This window comes from Siphateles boraxobius, unplaced genomic scaffold (genome assembly GCF_051911475.1).
Source record: "Siphateles boraxobius isolate OS27281-9 unplaced genomic scaffold, OSU_SipBor_1 29, whole genome shotgun sequence".
NCBI lineage: Eukaryota > Metazoa > Chordata > Actinopteri > Cypriniformes > Leuciscidae > Siphateles > Siphateles boraxobius.
The window spans coordinates 12,188,756-12,205,000 of record NW_027508908.1 but is presented as its reverse complement, the minus strand read 5'-3'; the positions used below and the strand labels follow the sequence as shown (position 1 = coordinate 12,205,000).

The 16,245-nt window shown below is 41.5% G+C and overlaps 1 protein-coding gene across 8 annotated transcripts in view; it reads left to right on the top strand.

The window, feature by feature from the left end:
• The window catches only part of tenm3 (teneurin transmembrane protein 3), a 321,921-nt gene that overhangs the window by 105,164 nt on the left and 200,512 nt on the right, over positions 1–16,245 (top strand). For 2 of the 8 annotated variants that reach the window (XM_077246630.1, XM_077246627.1), the window contains exon 1: positions 14,333–14,774. The exons of 4 other annotated variants lie outside the window; for them this stretch is intronic. Coding sequence is in view for 1 of the 4 variants with exons in the window: in XM_077246626.1 (XP_077102741.1) it covers positions 9,070–9,118 (49 nt within the window). In the remaining 3 variants the exon portion in view is untranslated. Of the gene's footprint in view, positions 1–8,976; positions 9,119–14,332; positions 14,775–16,245 lie in introns of those variants that run through there. 2 more of the 8 variants (XM_077246626.1, XM_077246628.1) reach the window with 2 other exon arrangements.

Below are 16,245 nucleotides of genomic sequence, written 5' to 3'. Positions count from 1 at the left end.
TCCCTCTCTTCTCTGCAGTGGGAGAAGAGAGACATTTATTTCTCTTAATCTGAGGTAAAGCCAAGGTACTTTTCCTCCCCCTGCTCACTGTCACTAGAATTATAGATTAGGGGTTTACATTTATTAAACTGTAGTGTGCTTCCACTCAAAGCACCTCACACATATCTAATCAGATCTTCTTTTCCTATTCTCCCCAGTTTGGCGACTAAAACGCTTGTCTAATTTACCCATGTTTGTTTTGACCAGAAAGCTTCAGTATATTCAATACGAAGGCTAAGATGGAGAGAACACACTTACACGGTCCAAATATGTATTTATTTGTTTTCCTGAGGGCAGTATTTCTTTATCGACATGTGTGTGGGTAGGATTACTTAGCTATACTTTGTAAAAATCGAAGTACTTCCGCAAAGTAAAAATAGTTCATATGTAAATTGAAAAAAATAATGTTGATTTAATCAATTAATTAATTAAATGTGTTTGTATTTATGTTTATGTATTTTTTTTAGGGTTAGGTTTGTAAATGTAGTTACCTTTATATCAAATCAATAGCTGAGGGGGATGTTGAGGGGGATAAAAAAAATCACCAGCTTAGTATAAAACCACTAGGAGTCAAGGGAAAGTCCCCATCATTATATAAAATCAAACGTTTGTGTCTGTGAGAGAGAGAGAGAGAGAGAGAGAGAGAGAGAGAGAGAGAGAGAGAGAGAGAGAGAGAGAGAGAGAGAGATTGAGAGATTGAGAAAGAGAGAGAGACTGAGAAAGTTAGTGAGAAAGAGAGTAGAAAGTTGTTCTGCTTTTAGCTCAGCTGGAGCGCTTCGGTTCTTGGAGGATACAGCGGTCTGGCAGTGTTTTCCTCCATTTTGTGTCACCATACCCCTCAGTGTGGTGGACTTGGCTGTGTGTGTGTGTGTGTGTGTGTGTGTGTGTGTGTGTGACAGCTGAATGGATAATGCCTTGGAGTTAAGAAAAAGCCTAGAGTGAAACCAGACTCACTGCCCTGCCATCAATCCGCCTGTCGTCTTCCTTCCCTCTCTTTATTCCTCCCTCTTGTTTCTTTTCTCTGGATTTCTCTCTATATAGTCTTTCTGTTTAATGCAGGCCTAACCTTTAAGGGCTGTTTGGGTGAACTTATTTGTCACCTTCCAGGCTTCCAGTGGTAAAAGAAGGTTCAGTGCCCTGTGGTTTTATTGGGAACCTGTAATAGAGAAAAAGAGAGGAACACAGAATATATAGAGAGAGACTACAGGAACGGGAGAAGATGGAGTGAGCAAATACACATATCCATCACAGAGAACAGTCAGTGCAATGGAACTGCTGTTGCCCCATGGGGGAAAAATGAACCCTCAGCAGCACTCATACGCTCTTCTGAGTGCAAGCTACTGTTAGCCCTATGATCGATAACATGACCCTCCGACAAGCTTGAGGTGACCAGATTTCTGAAATATATCAACAAATTATTTTCCGTGTTATCTAAAAGTTGAAAATGGTATAGGAAAAAAATCTGGTTTCGTGTATTTTGACCTTGGTTGATCATATAATGTCATACTACTCTAGATTATATTTCGGATGACTAATTGTAATTTAGAGTATGTGACAGAGTATGCAAGGTGTAAAGAATCACTCACGGCAACCCATAATAATGGTCCCTGACTAACAACAAGGTCCATTCAAAAGAATGAGCACTTACAGTCACAACAGTGATTGAGATTTTTTTTGGCATGCGATTAAATTAAATCACTAATGATTTGCATTGTCTAATATATCTAATGATATGAACTGAAGAGAAACTGAGGCCTTTATTCCAATGTGAGAAAAAACTAAGACATTCATCATATTCGTTTTTTTCTAACAATGAAAATAAAGATGCAATTGAAATTGAATATTATACTTTATATATTTCATTTGGAAGATCTACCAAATAAAAAATGTGCAAGGACGAACCACCAAAACCTAAAGAGTGTCCCAGGAAAACATGAACACATGGTAACCCTAGACTGTGGAGTATGGTCATTCCAAAACGATCACTCAGACCTTTCATTTTCTTCTCGAGTGAAGTGTCTAATTCTCAGAAACGAAGGGACTGTGCTGCATTGGCTAAGTCTCTTTCTCAAGCTCTACATGCTAACCTCTTTGTCTGCCGCCTGTTAAAAGCCCTGCTAAGTTCAACCAAACATTTTCTCTGGGATTTATGTCCCAGACAAAGACCCAATACCGGTCGGGCTTTTGAAAAGCAGGGCTGCTGTATAAAAGTGGGTGATTGTCCGGCTGCTGTATAGAGGCCCTGGTGTTCATGGCTGCCGTTATGCAGTAAGCCTGTTGTGTGAAACCGAGCAAGCCTCTAGATTAGGCGGCCCTGCGTCGATGCGGCCTTTTGTGCCCCGCCGCCTTTCGAATCCTGCAGTCGTGACCAACAAAGCGTGAAATGAGTAAATAACGCCCCTCGAAGAAAGCCCAACATTTTACACCATTGTCCACGGTCCCCTAAGCCGCTTAAAGACTTCAAATGCTTCGCCACTTCTCTGTTCTTCCCCACTTTTGAACAGTAAAATGATAATGACAGTCATTGAAATGTGTTTGTTTTTGTCTGTTTTCTGGGCTCTCATATCTAAATGCCAAATGATATGTTCCCAGTGCATGACCACTGCGTGCATGCGAGAATGCGTGTGATTTACTTGAGTGATGTGGCACGTTTAGATGTGAAATTAGTGTGGAAGTATAACAGAGAAGTAGAAATGTGGGGAATTGCCGATCTCGGCAGGCTAACACTGAGCATGAGCTATCGGGTTTGAACTAGAGAGAGGCCAAATAATCTGAGGCAGGAACTCCATGCCATCTGTAGCTCTTTCTCTAGCTCTCTATCTGTCATTCGCTCTCTTTGTCAAACATTAGCAGAAAGACCAAAAAGATTGCTGGGTTTGCCGTGCTCGCTAGAGTAATGTAGTTGCAGCTGAAAGGAGACCTATCATGAAAATGTTGCACAGATGCTCAGATGGGTTTCTATGGTCCATATGGTGGAATAACACCATTAATTTCCAACAGATAGATTTTAAGAGGTTGGGAAATGGTGTCATATGTAGTCTATGTCATAAATTTACCAAGAAATTAAGGCTCCTTGACATGACTCGTGTAAAATCCACCTCTTAACACAAGGGTCATGCCCTCTTCGACCTTCATATGAAAAGAGTCACATCTAGCATTATAATAGTTGATTTTTATAGGATATATGGGACTATGATGTTAATGCACCTTGAACTAACATGAACATTTTTATTAACTAATATTAACAAAACGTAATGAATGCTGTTAGAATGTATTGTTCATTTTTAGTTTGTGTTAGTGAGTGCTTTTACTAATGCTAATAAATTAGACCTTATTGTACAGTGTTTCTTAATTTTTTTGGATTTCATTAACTTTTATGATTTAATACAAATTTATCATATTTTTTTTAACAATTTAATCAATCTTTTAAAATCTAATCAAATGAAAAATAACAATTAATTTAGAACAAAAAATATCTTTGTTGTATGATATTTAAAAAAAAAAAAATATTTAAATAAAAGTTTCTTTAAGAATTGCATTTTTGTATACACAAGTAAAACATTTCTGTTATAATTTATTCAAGTTATACCGGAATTTTATTTTGACATGTTGTGAAAGATCTTTTAGTTTCAGTTTCAGCATGTATTTGATGGTAGTTTTTCTCTAATGAAATGGTAAATAGCTCGTAAAGTGACTCTCAGAAGCAGCTCTGGAGATAAAGTTATTTTGTTCATGTCTTCATTGAGATGCATTAGGCTACATAGTAATTAGCTGGTCAAGTGGATTTACTTATTGTAGAGTTAACAAAAGTTATCATGAGAAATGTAGTGTTTGAAGCGGATGTCATAACAATAGACCAGGAAGATTTTAAAACCAGCTAAATCATTCCTAAATCAAGGATCAGACTCTTTTATGTCTTGATTCCCATGCTTGCACCCCCCATTTCATGATGTGCTTTGCGAACAGTCTGGTAATTATTGGCTGTGCTTTAAAAGGTCAAAGGCTAACAGGGTCAAAGTTGAAAGTGTCTGAACTTTGAGCATCCATTACAATGGTCAATCTGTGGAGGTAACTCTGTGGCTGCTTTGAGTGTTTTAATTATTTTATTGTGTTCTTTTTAAATAAATTTATTTAATTACCGTATTTTACTTTTATTTATTTTTTTATTTTTTTGTGGCCTGAATGCCGTATGACAAGTTACATGGCTGGGCCTCTTTCAAACACACACTCACACACAAACAGATTTGTGAGCACACAGTGCAATTTGTGCTCATTAGCACTAATTACTGTGTCAAGAAGTAATGAGAGGCTGAATACTTTCACAATCAGTGCAGTTTAAAAAGATCCATCTCTCCGTACACTATAAACACAATTAGCACTAAACTAACTTGGCTCCCTGACTTTCACCACAAGTTTTTGTACCCTAACTTTATCTTTAGTTTCCTTTCCGTCGGGCATTTGGAAGGGGTGGAGTGGGGAATCCAGCTTTTGAGCGGAAATGTAATGGTATTTTCTGCATCCCTCTCCCACAATCGATTTCGCCACGCCGGGCAGGAAATGATGTTGGCACACCACAAATAGCCTGCAGATGACGGGAGATTTGATGCTAATAATTTGTTGGGGCGGAGAGAGTCATGCGGGCCGCTCACTGATGGAGATTGAGATGCGTTTGTCAGCAGACAGTCGGAGGTGAGCGAGAGAGGGGCGGACCGCAAGTTTTCCAAGGCGGGGAAAATTATTGGCGAATGTAATGTGGCAGATAATAGACAAGAGAATGAATATTTTATTTGGCCAGAGCTTCTGACGAGAGCAATTTGCATGTCAGGAGGTGACAGGCACGGCACAGATGAATGACAGCTCTATCGTCTGCACTGCGCTAATACATTACCCTCAGATATTGTCTGTTATGAGACACTCACACCCTTACGTAGCACCACTTCACACTCTTTCATCGCAGTTGTCGCTTAGGAGGTGTGTGTCTGTGTTCATGTTTATACAGGTGTGTGTGTGTGTGTGTGTGTGTGTGTGTGTGTGTGTGTGTGTGTGTGTGTGTGTGTGTGTGTGTGTGTGTGTGTGTGTGTGTGTGTGTGTGTGTGTGTGTGTGTGTGTGTGTGTCCACATTGTGCCCACGTTGTCTGATGAGTTTGTGATTAGCTTTTCACCCCCTGCAGTTATGTCTATAATATAATATGTTTTTTTTCACATTTGCATAAATATAAAAATATAAAAAAAACTTTAAATATAGTCCATAACTTTTGCAATGTAAAGGGACTTTATTATTTTAGATTGATGTCAAATATGTATGCTTGTGTGAACAATGACATGAACAAGAGATGTTGCCATGTTAAATTTGCCTTAAACCATTTGTTTGGTTTAGGTTAGGGTTAGGTTTAGGATCCAAGAAGACTATGTGAAGCCTGGATTAGTGAAAAGTGCAACCTCATGCCAGAAAAGCCCTAGCCACGGTCAGCGGGCCATGCTGCGGATTTAGTGTTGGAATAACACTAATCCAGGTGGGTTCCAGCAGGATAATCGGGACATGAGAACATTGCCCTGAAGAATGTTGCATTAGGCTAAGCAGAAACTGAGTGAGAAACAGAAAAGGAGAGTAACACATACACCCTCCCCGACCTTTCCTTTATGGCAGCCAATCTGGTTTGTAAACATTAATTTATTCATGAGCGTGCATCTGGCTGTTTAAACAAGAAGCGCAACCCAGCAGCAATAAAAAGGAAAGGTTGACTGAGTCAGACACAATACACACTGACAGAGAGAGTGAGATTGAAGAGACCGTATCTAATAAACATGCTCGTACACTTATGCGAGCCCAACAGGTAGTGGCTTAAGGTTATAAACTCCCCTCCATCTATCTTTATAAGAATTGTATATCACAAACCATTAAACTTCAGTGATATCCAATAGGATGCAATTGAAAAGCAATTCATGAAATGTTGACTGACTGTGGGCGCAACAAACAATGTGATGCAGCGTCAGTTTCGCGGTGAACTCTGAGAGAATGAGGCTAACTACCAGCAGCTTAGATCATTTAACCACTCTTGAAAAATTACAATCTCGTAACTGCCATTGATTTCAGTCTGTTTGTGATTAACCTCCATTGTATACACACATATTGATTATTGGATCTAAAAACAAGCTGCAAGAACAGTGTGTTTTTTTAGGGATGTTCATGTTGTCTATTTGTTAGCCTGTTCAGTATTGACAGTGCAAGTAGGAGACATTCATTGCGGCAGAGTCACTTTAAGACCCAGGGAGACAGAATGATGTAATGCCAGTATATTTGCCCTCACTGGAGACTGTCATCAGTCTCTGGGCCGAAAGCTCGTTTCAAATAAATCTGCTGGTGACATTAGGCTACAAATCAAGCCAAACTACAAATCGGCATGTCTTGTAGCCCAAGTTTTACCCTAAGCGCCGTAGCACCTCCCAGCTTTGCCAAAATGGAATAATGAATATTTCCCTCATCGTTGTTTTGTGCTCGGAGGACGAAGCTGGCTGTATTTTTGCCGAGCTTGTCCAGTGTGTGTGATGTGTTGGGTTCAGCAGGAGGTTGTGTTCACTTCCCTATGGGGCGATCGCTAGCTGCTGCCATCAGCACAACTCCTGCTTATTAAGCCAGTGTTAGACATGTGGGTTCATATTCTTGGCTCTGACCCCACCCTTTCCTTTTCCATCTGCTTGGACCTTCTTATCTGCAGCCTCATTTGTCTCGCAAACCTGCTATTACCTGCAGCTGGGATGAAACTCACAGTGTTTGTGTGTAGGTGTAGCAGCGGTTTCATTGCACTCTGCTTCCACCACATGGACTATTTAGCATTGCCCTCGCAGTGTACCTTGATTCGCCCTCCCTTTCACCTGCATGCGAGTGTGATTGGTCGGGCCCTGGGGGAGGCTGGGAAATCACCTGCTCCATTTAGCCAGGTTGCAGTGGCGATGGCGGGACAGGCGTCCTGCTAGCAGGCCTTTGTGCTGTGCCCGACACACTAAAACAGTGGGATTCCTGATTAGCGTGAATGGAGTTCTCCAGCGTGGGCCCTGCTCTTTATGATCATAGTGATTGTTGTTATTTAGCCCTTCTGTGGGTTAGATCGGCATACCGCCGTGCTGGAAATCTTTCTGACAGCGCAACAATTATCTGTGATCTGCATGACTCGCACCACAGCAGTAAAGTACTAAAAAAAAAATACAAAAAAAGAATAAATAAAATATGACCAACAACAAAAACCCCCCTTTCCAAAACCCAGGCTTGCTATTTTTCTCAGCCTCATTTCACTCTTTCTATGCATCTCTAGTCTTGCCCTTTCCTTTGGTGCTCTTTCACTTGTTATTGCCCCATGGCCTGAGCCCGGCAGGGAGCCATTGGACCTCTGAATGTAGTGGCTTAGCTGGGCCGGCCTTCCTCTTTCACAAGGGTCACACCAGGGAGTCTCTTCTCGTAAGGGACAGCAGCAGCTGTGTCTGCCCCCTGCCTACACCTCCCACCCCATAATCCAGCTTGTGTTGAGCTGCATGGGGTGCACGTACATTGAGATATGGTGGGATGGTTGAGGAGGGAGAAAAGAAGAGGTAAAAGTTTTCCATAGTATGGATGCGTGAGAGAGCACGTCTCCTGGAGAGGCTGGCATTAATATTCCGGTTCTATGAGAAAGAGTGGTTCTATGACAATAGATACTCGCCTTTTCTCCTCACGTCTCCATGGAGGCCTGAGCTGATGCTGAGTTCTCGAAGTATCCCATCTTGCATTACACCAGTGGTTCTCAATTCCGGTCGTGGGGACCCACAGCTCTGCACAGTTTGTATGTCTCCCTCATTTAACACACCTGATTCAAATCATCAGCTCGTTAAGAAAGAGTTATATGAACTGAACTGGGTCTGTCAGATAAAGGAGACATATAAAATGTGCAGAGCTGTGGGTCCCCAGGACCGGAATTGAGAAGCACTGCATTACAGAGACGAACAATGAAACTTTCTGCTGACTGACGTTTGTTTAACGGACAGTGCTCATCATAAAATAACTAATAAGTAGGGCTGTTACTTTAATGTGTTAATTTAATCTGATTAATTTTAAATGAACAGTGCCCTCTGACCCATACAGAAATTGTGGAGCCATTCACACACATAGGGTATATGATAATGTGTGTTGTCACAATTCTGGCGTTCATAAAATGTATGAGTATAATTCATTTTAAATGCAGCAAGATGTAAGATGACTTCCATATATACTTTGATATTAGTAATATTATAAAATATATTGGTAACACCTTACAGTAAGGTCCTATTTGTTAACATTAGATAACATGAACTAACTATGATCAGCATATTTTACAGCATTTATTAACCTTTGTTATTGTTAACCTTTGTTAATTGTTCATAACAAATGCAATACTCATAAATATTGATATACTGTATAATTGTGATCAATACGCATCATTTAATCTGCATATTAAGTTATTAAATATTGCAATCGATTGGTAACCCTAATAATAAGCTAAAATCACGACATCTCGATCACCCAGCATCAGAGAAAACGAGCAGCGGCACCATGGGAAGTCTTTTGATTTCTGTAGAGGATATCCTTTGGCACTGAGCTCCATCTGACATCTCCAAGAGATTTTTAAATGTTTATTGCATCATAAGAAATAACAAAAATCCCTGTTTTCATATTCCTCCCCTGCCCCCAAAGAACATCCCTTTGAAAGGGCTGCTCGGTGACAGTCCATCCCAGCATGCATGTCCTCTGCTTTTCTCTGAGTGAGGTATTTTTGCGAAATCATTACACCAGTGGGTCAGTCTGATTTATGATATCATTACAAGCCCCTGTAAATACACCCTCATATTTGTTTTTATTCTGTGAGCAGGAGGCAATTGTAGCATATGATCAATGCTCAGTGAGAGAAAAGAGACTCTCTGAGGGAGATGCCTGTTGACTCGTAGCACGTAAGCCTTCCCTGCATATGCATTTGCTTCATCGGAAATTTACATTCGTTCTGAGCAGGCAAAGCGGCAGTGGAAATGAGGATCCGCTTCTTCACACCCTGTGATACCAAATGGACAGGAAAATGTGAGCTCTCTGGTTCGATTTTTATTTTATTTAGTTTTTGTTGATTTTGTCTCTGGAGACAGGATTTGGACATTGCTTCAATATGTGTATCTGTCTGTGGGCGGCCATTATTTGAGAATTGTGGGGGATATTAAAAGGACAGCTCAGCTAAAGTTCGGCATTGGCGTCGTTTGGTACGCGCTAAGGGGCTGGGAAGTCTTTTTTCATGTAAACTAATATCAGTCGTACGTATCAGTGACATGTAAGCCATTTGAGTCGCAATTTTTAGTGCGTAAATCGCCAACCCTCTGCAACAGCGGTTTTGTTAATTGCATGTAATTGTACTTTTTAAGAAGTTCTTCTTTAAAGTTTTGTGAAGTAGTGCTTTAAAAGGCTAGCTAGCGCTGTGATGTTAATCTTAGTGTGTACCCATTAGTGCTGTGGGGCTCAAAGATATGGCTGGAAAAGAATTGAATTAAGCTTTCTAAATTTAAGCTAGCTTTCCATCAATTTTAATGCCCTCACTCACTAATGAAGAAATGTGCAATAATTGGCGCAGGTAGCTTTTGCAAGCACCTTCTGTTGAGAATTAGCACGTCAGAGCTGGAAGCAGGTAGGAGTGAATCAACAGCCACTTTAAGCGGGCATTCACTTCTCTCGCACCTCTATCTCACTTCTCTCTCCTCCTTTAGCAAGTCTGTTCACACCTGCACGAGGGCTGGGCCTAAATTACCTCCTGTCGTAGTTATAATTAACTACGGTGTCTTGTTTGATGTTTGAATAGAGTTGTCTGAAATTGACACTAATTTGCATCTAATTACACAGAGATACTGAGACATGTTTGCCATCTCCAACAGCATCACTTTACGAGACACAATCGTGCATTTTTAATAAATCTTGACAGTGTGTCCCATTTCTAAACATGGTTATGGCTATTGACGGCACACTTTGAGTGAATGGGTCAGGACTCCTGCTGTACTAATACTCTGTAAACAAAGGCCTGTTGTAAAAGTCTGATAGTAACCATTCAAAAAAAAATCATTTCTCTGCATCATTGTTCAGCCCTTTTAAATACAGTTCAGATAGGCTATATTCAACTTCTACTGTTCTGCTGAGTAAAGCATCGTGACCAGTTCAAGGATAATCTTTTTATTAACATTAAGGAATATTAAGAATCCGAAGTCCATTAAATTTTCGACAATGTCCTCTGAGTGGTTAGAAAATCAATAGCCATTATGCCTCGTTACATGTCATCTGATTCATCTACAGGTTTGGCAGTAACGATATCTGTATTTACCGGTGAAATATTGCACTAATAGACTGTCACACCGCATTACAGAAGGCTCTAATTTAATCTCTGCAGGTGTGGGTGTATGTAAGTATTTTATGACCCTTTTTTGTGCCCAGATTATTTTAAGAATCTAAACTAAATTGTTTTTTACAACTCATTTACTTCCAGATTGATATGAATTGTTGTCTAAAGGCAAGGATTGTGTTTTTGGCCAGGCCTCTGTGAAGACCACGCACCGATGCCACCGCAGCCACGGCGCAAGCAGCTGCTGCTTGACTGTTGGTTGCTGAGCCATCTGTGACTCTCCTACTAGCGGCATATTAATCTACGGCACTAAACTAGCCTACCCTTCGAGGGAATTAAAACTAAAATTCTATCTGCAAACTAGATATATCGTACACCACAGCATGAGTGTGTAAGCTTGCGACATATATTAAACCTGTCTCAGGGCACTAAAATTCGGCTTCCTATTATTGGTTTATGAAAAATTAATTAGTATTGGAGAATTCAGCATTTGGCCAGTAATCTCTTTGCCACAGCCCTCCTCAAGCACAAAGTCACTTGACCCCACATGACCTCCAAGGTCACGCCCTGTCTTACAATTGGCTTTCGGGCCTGTCAGCATAGAGTCAGGTCTGGAAACAAAGTGACATGTCCTCTGATTGATGCTGACCTCTTATTGAACTCGCACCCCAGGCAGACCACTGTCCACAGGGGACGGCAGTGGGGTTTTGACCACCAATACCTATCAAAGTCACACACAGCATACACTTTTTTTTGGTGTTTGTTTTTCCGAAATGGAGCATGCCGTAGCTGCCTTGTCAGGGGACACAACCAGAGTCGCTTCTGCCAGGGCATAAATAAGTATCAAGTATAATATCTCTGTTTATATTAAGGAAAGAAAGACAAAAAAAGAGACAGCAAGACCCAGAAGACACAGAGAGATGAGTTGCAACTGTAAGAGAAAGTTCAAACAGTGTGCGTGCATGTGGCTTGTTTGCGCTGTGGCTTAAGAGTGCTGGCGAGGTGCTGTATTCACTGGGGGCTGCTGGGACTGGCACGGTTTGAGCAAACAGCCCTCTTTTTTTCATGGTGTGCTCTGTGGGGGCATCAGTGGGAATATGAGAATGAGGCAGAGAGAGTGAAAAAGAAAGAGAATGTAATAGAGGAAGGTCCCGCTGCACATGCGTGACCTGCATTAGCATACCCACCTGTCGTCGTCCCTCGACGAATCCCCATCAGCTGTCAGTCATTCTCCAGTTCTCCTCATTGTCCGTGTCAATCTCTCCCCCTCCGCAGCTACGAAACACTGTCACCGTGGAGTGGACTGTTTACCTCATTACACTACCTTCTCGAAGATGGCAAACAGATGGCATAGCAGGAAGACAGGCAAATAAGCAAGCAAATAGGAATAAAAATGTAATGTTAAGTGCAGTACCTGGGGACAATAGAGAGGAGAAGACACCCCGGGCGGATTAGCGGACGGTAGGATCTGTTTCTCCATGGTGGCAGGCCGTCACACTTCACTGACTGATGGATATACTCGTCCGCTCTCTGCAACTATGCTTAATTTGCAACTTAATGATCCGGTGGCGAGCTCCACAAATCAGTGCGTACATAAACTACATACAGTGCTAAAGTCAAGCTTAGCAGGGCGTGCCTGTATTCAACAGCGGCGTCCGTGTGAAGGCATTTATGGTAAGCGGAAACCGCACATATGCTCTCATACGGCCCAGCGAGTTTATCCGTAGAGCCTTAAACGCAACAAACAATTGAACGAATTTTTTTTTTCTTTTTTATCCTCCTTTCCCTCTCAGCCCACAAACAGTGCAATCTGCATTGTAATGCAAAAGCAAGTGGAGCAGAGAGGCATGGAAAAAAACGTAATTTAAAAAAGCACGACATATATCACGTCTGCTGTCAAAACCGATACACGTGTGAATGCAGAGCGATGAGAGCGTTTAGAATTAGATTACAGCGATCATTAAAGAGAGCAATTGTTGAGTCACACTTTCTGTGATGTGTCGTGGCCGCTCCGAGCTCTCCACGTGCACAACTTTAATGAGTCCTTTTTTTAAATAGGCCTCTTCATAACCCTTTCCTAGCAGAAAAACATTTTTTAGAGGAATATTAACAGTTTAACCCAAGGCAGATTAGCTTACAGTGAGCTGTCGGTTGTTTGGCTATACATCTTTCAGATACTGCTGTGTGTATTTGCATGCATCCCCAAGGTGTCTTGTTACAGACCCTATAATATGTAATCTGGTGTAGGATCATATCACATGTGTCTTTGTAAATAGACAAGTTAACAGAAAGCTAATTCTCTCTCTCTCTCTCTCTCTCTCTCTCTCTCTCTCTCTCTCTCTCTCTCTCTCTCTCTCTCTCTACACTATCATTCAAAAGTTTGGGGCTAGTATGATTTTTCCCCCTTTTATTCAACAAATATGCATTATATGTATCAAAAGTGCAAAGGCAGTCACAATGTTACAAAAGATTTATGTTTGGAATCAATTCTGTAATTTTAACTTTATATCATCAAAGTATCCTAAAAAAAAGTACTCAGGTTTCCACAAAAGCAGGACAACTGTTTCAACATTGATAATAATGTTGAACATCAAATCGGAACCAGCCGAGAGTGAGGAGCTGGAATGGCAGAGGGATGCTGGAAAACTGTGGGAAAGTGAGAGAGGGCTATATATTTAGGCTTCATCTCGTTCTATTTGGTTAGATTATCTAAACATGTTTCTCCTTAACTAAAACAAGTAGCCTACATTTGGTTCTTTCAGACTGCACATTTATACACACAGAGCATTGATAATCCATTTGGTAGATAAATGGCAGAATGCCTGAGAGAATATATTTAGTAATGGACTTTATCGCTCTTTTAAATTGGCACTTGCTTTTTAGCAAATAATAATTAGAAAGTTGAAGATTGCCACATCAATAGCCCACATTCTCCCATGTCGAGTAGAGCCAACAGAACCCCGAGACACAGACGTCCAGAACAATACTTTATTATTAAGTAATGGCCGGTGCAAAATACTTGTCAGAAAGCTAAAAAATAGTTACTCTGCATAGAAATGTAGGGGTACTCGGCCTCTCTCAGTGGAGTAGAAAAGCTAATGGCCTCTCCTGAAACATGCCCGTAGGGGGTGATCATAAAGTCATGCATTTATGCACAAATACATTCTGTTCACACCGGACCCGCTGCCAGCCATGCTCCTAAATCAAACAAAATAGCCCTCAAACTTTCACTTGTGCTTTTTATTATGGACCACTGGACTCTGGAAGTGTTCTTCAGTTTTCTCTTCTTGTTTTGCATGATTTCCTCAATCAGTAATCAGTGACAATTGTTGCTGTAATAATTACAATTAGTTGCTGGGCTTTCAACATGTGCAAAAATAGAGGCTTTTTCGTTAATTGTAAAGCATCTTTTGTGTGAGGAAAAAATACAGGATTATTGTTTTTGTAATTTTGTACTCTGAATTGATTCTATGCAGATGCAGTGTGTGTGTGTGTGTGTGTGTGTGTGTCTGTGTGTGATTGAGGATACTTCAAAGTTGTGTGCTTCACAGTGTGTTTGAGGAAAAGGAGAGAGTTTATAGAAGAATAGCAGGACTGAAACTTAAGAAGGAAAGAACTGTGTCAAGGTGGGCTTTCTTGTTCCCGCTCAACTGCAGCATTAACAGCTGCAGACCCAGGGAGTCTGTGTTTGTGTTGAAGGTGTGTGTGTGTGCACGCACATCCAGGGGGGTGACTGGAGAAAGAACAGTTCTTTTGGCTTCCAAATGGTTAATGCAGCTCCGAAACCCCTCCTATTCCCTCCCACCTCTACCGCTGTCTCCACCCCCTGCGTATCGGATTGACAGAGGCTCGGCCAATAGCATGTGCCGGGACCAGCCATGCGTGACGGGGGCTCCATCGAGGACTGCAAACTTCCCAGTGCATCAGCAAGCCTCTGCGAAACAGCACAGCCTCCGCGTGAGGGAGAGAGAGAGTGAGAGAGAGAGAGAGAGAAAACAGCAACAGCGCAGAGTGTTAGAAACAGAGATAATCAGACCGCATGATGCTTCTTTAACCTCTCTTAGACCAACCGCGTACGTTGAGTCAGCTGTCATCTTGTGTTTTTCATCTTTTATTTTTCTGGGGGTTTTTTCATCTTGAGTTTTCGCTCTTCAGTGGTAACACCGGGACACAGACCTTATATGTGCCGCACGCAGTTCTGGCTGCCGTGCATGTGTGAGTGTGTGTGAACGGCTGTGTGTGCGTGTGGAATGGGAAGAGGACGTTAAGTATTCTGTGCTGAGTCTTGATGACCCTCTACAGCCCTGGAGTGGGGGGTTCATTTTAACCCTTCAGGTCATCGCTGGAGGAGCCCTGACCAAGGTAACATCTGAACACCACCCCCTTCCTCCCCCCGTCAATGCATGCTCATATATTGTACTGTTCTGCTGTCCGATTCTTGTTGCGCACACTGCTTCTCTCACACTCTTGTCCGATTTCTCTTTGTCTTTATCTTAATGGTCTAGACATGTGCTTGTGTGCTAGTTTGCGAGATTATTTACTGACTGAGTCTAATGTATCTATTGTATTTCTGTCATTTGAATTGTTTGAGTCATAAAATCAGCTATTTTGAATTAGACAGAAATACTAAGACACACACTCCAAAGCTTTATTTTGTCATCACTGCTTTTATTATGATTTTTTTTTAATAACACTATTTGCACTCAAAATTAATAGGATGCTACAAGGCAGTGCGTCATTTCTGAAAATCACATCCTCTGTGAGCTGCCTTGATCGTGATGCTTCTGAACACACTCTCAATTAGCCGATTCGTTTACATGCCTTTTTACTCATATTTTCCCTCTCAGTTAATTTTTGATTAGCTTCGAGGGGGACAGACAGGGAGCGGAGGCTGGTGTGACTGCTGCATGCCGCCGCTCTACAATAGACATTTACAGTGCTGCTAATTGGAAACAGCTTCAGCGTGGAATTTCTTGCACGCTCTGCTACCTTTTCAGTTGAACCACTCGCGCTGTCTGCTCGCCCGGCCCGCTTGATGGATGGTGATAGATCCGATATCCGCACCCTTCTGAAAAGTGTAATTACATGTTTTGGTCAGAAAAGCTTTTGATCGATGTGCGGATATGTGCAGGAGAGTCATTTAGTTAAGACTCTTGAGAGTCTTGCTACTTTTTTTATCTCCTTGTTTGTTTTTCCATTGTATGTGGAAGTGAGTTGCAAATGTGTGTGCGAGGAAACACACTCGTCGCAAATTCATCTGCTGTGGCTTAAGTTCTCCTGCACTTTTCAGAACGTCAAGTGATTTTGAGTTGTGGAGCTCCACCTGTAAAAGTGGTCCGCTGTGTGTATCAAATGCAACGCAGAGCCTCTGACCCCAGCGCCATGAGGAATAAGCTGTCAGATTGGCTATTGAGTCGGAGACCATGTGCGGAGGTGTTTAATGTCCCTTTTGCAGCAGGCGTTAGTGTATGGTTCCACTTTAAACCCTGTATCAGGCTCACATTTGATTTATGATCATGCTCATCTCCTCTGATTCCAAACAGAAAACTGATTTGGGAGCAAAAGGAAACTGACGGTTTGATTATTATTTTTCTCTTTTTTTTCAAGGGAGAAACATAACAAAAGAAATGGAAAAAGCCATCTTCTCTTTCTGTACCCCCACCCTCACTTCATACTCTCGTGTCTCCCTATTTCTCTCTCTGTCTCTTACAAATGGGGTGAGATCTCCTAGCAACCAGAGCTCCTTTTTTTTTGCCTTGTGTGATATATGTTCAATGTGTGTAGTAATCTTGCTGATGGAGTGCATTACTGGAGATGGTGCTATTACTCAAAG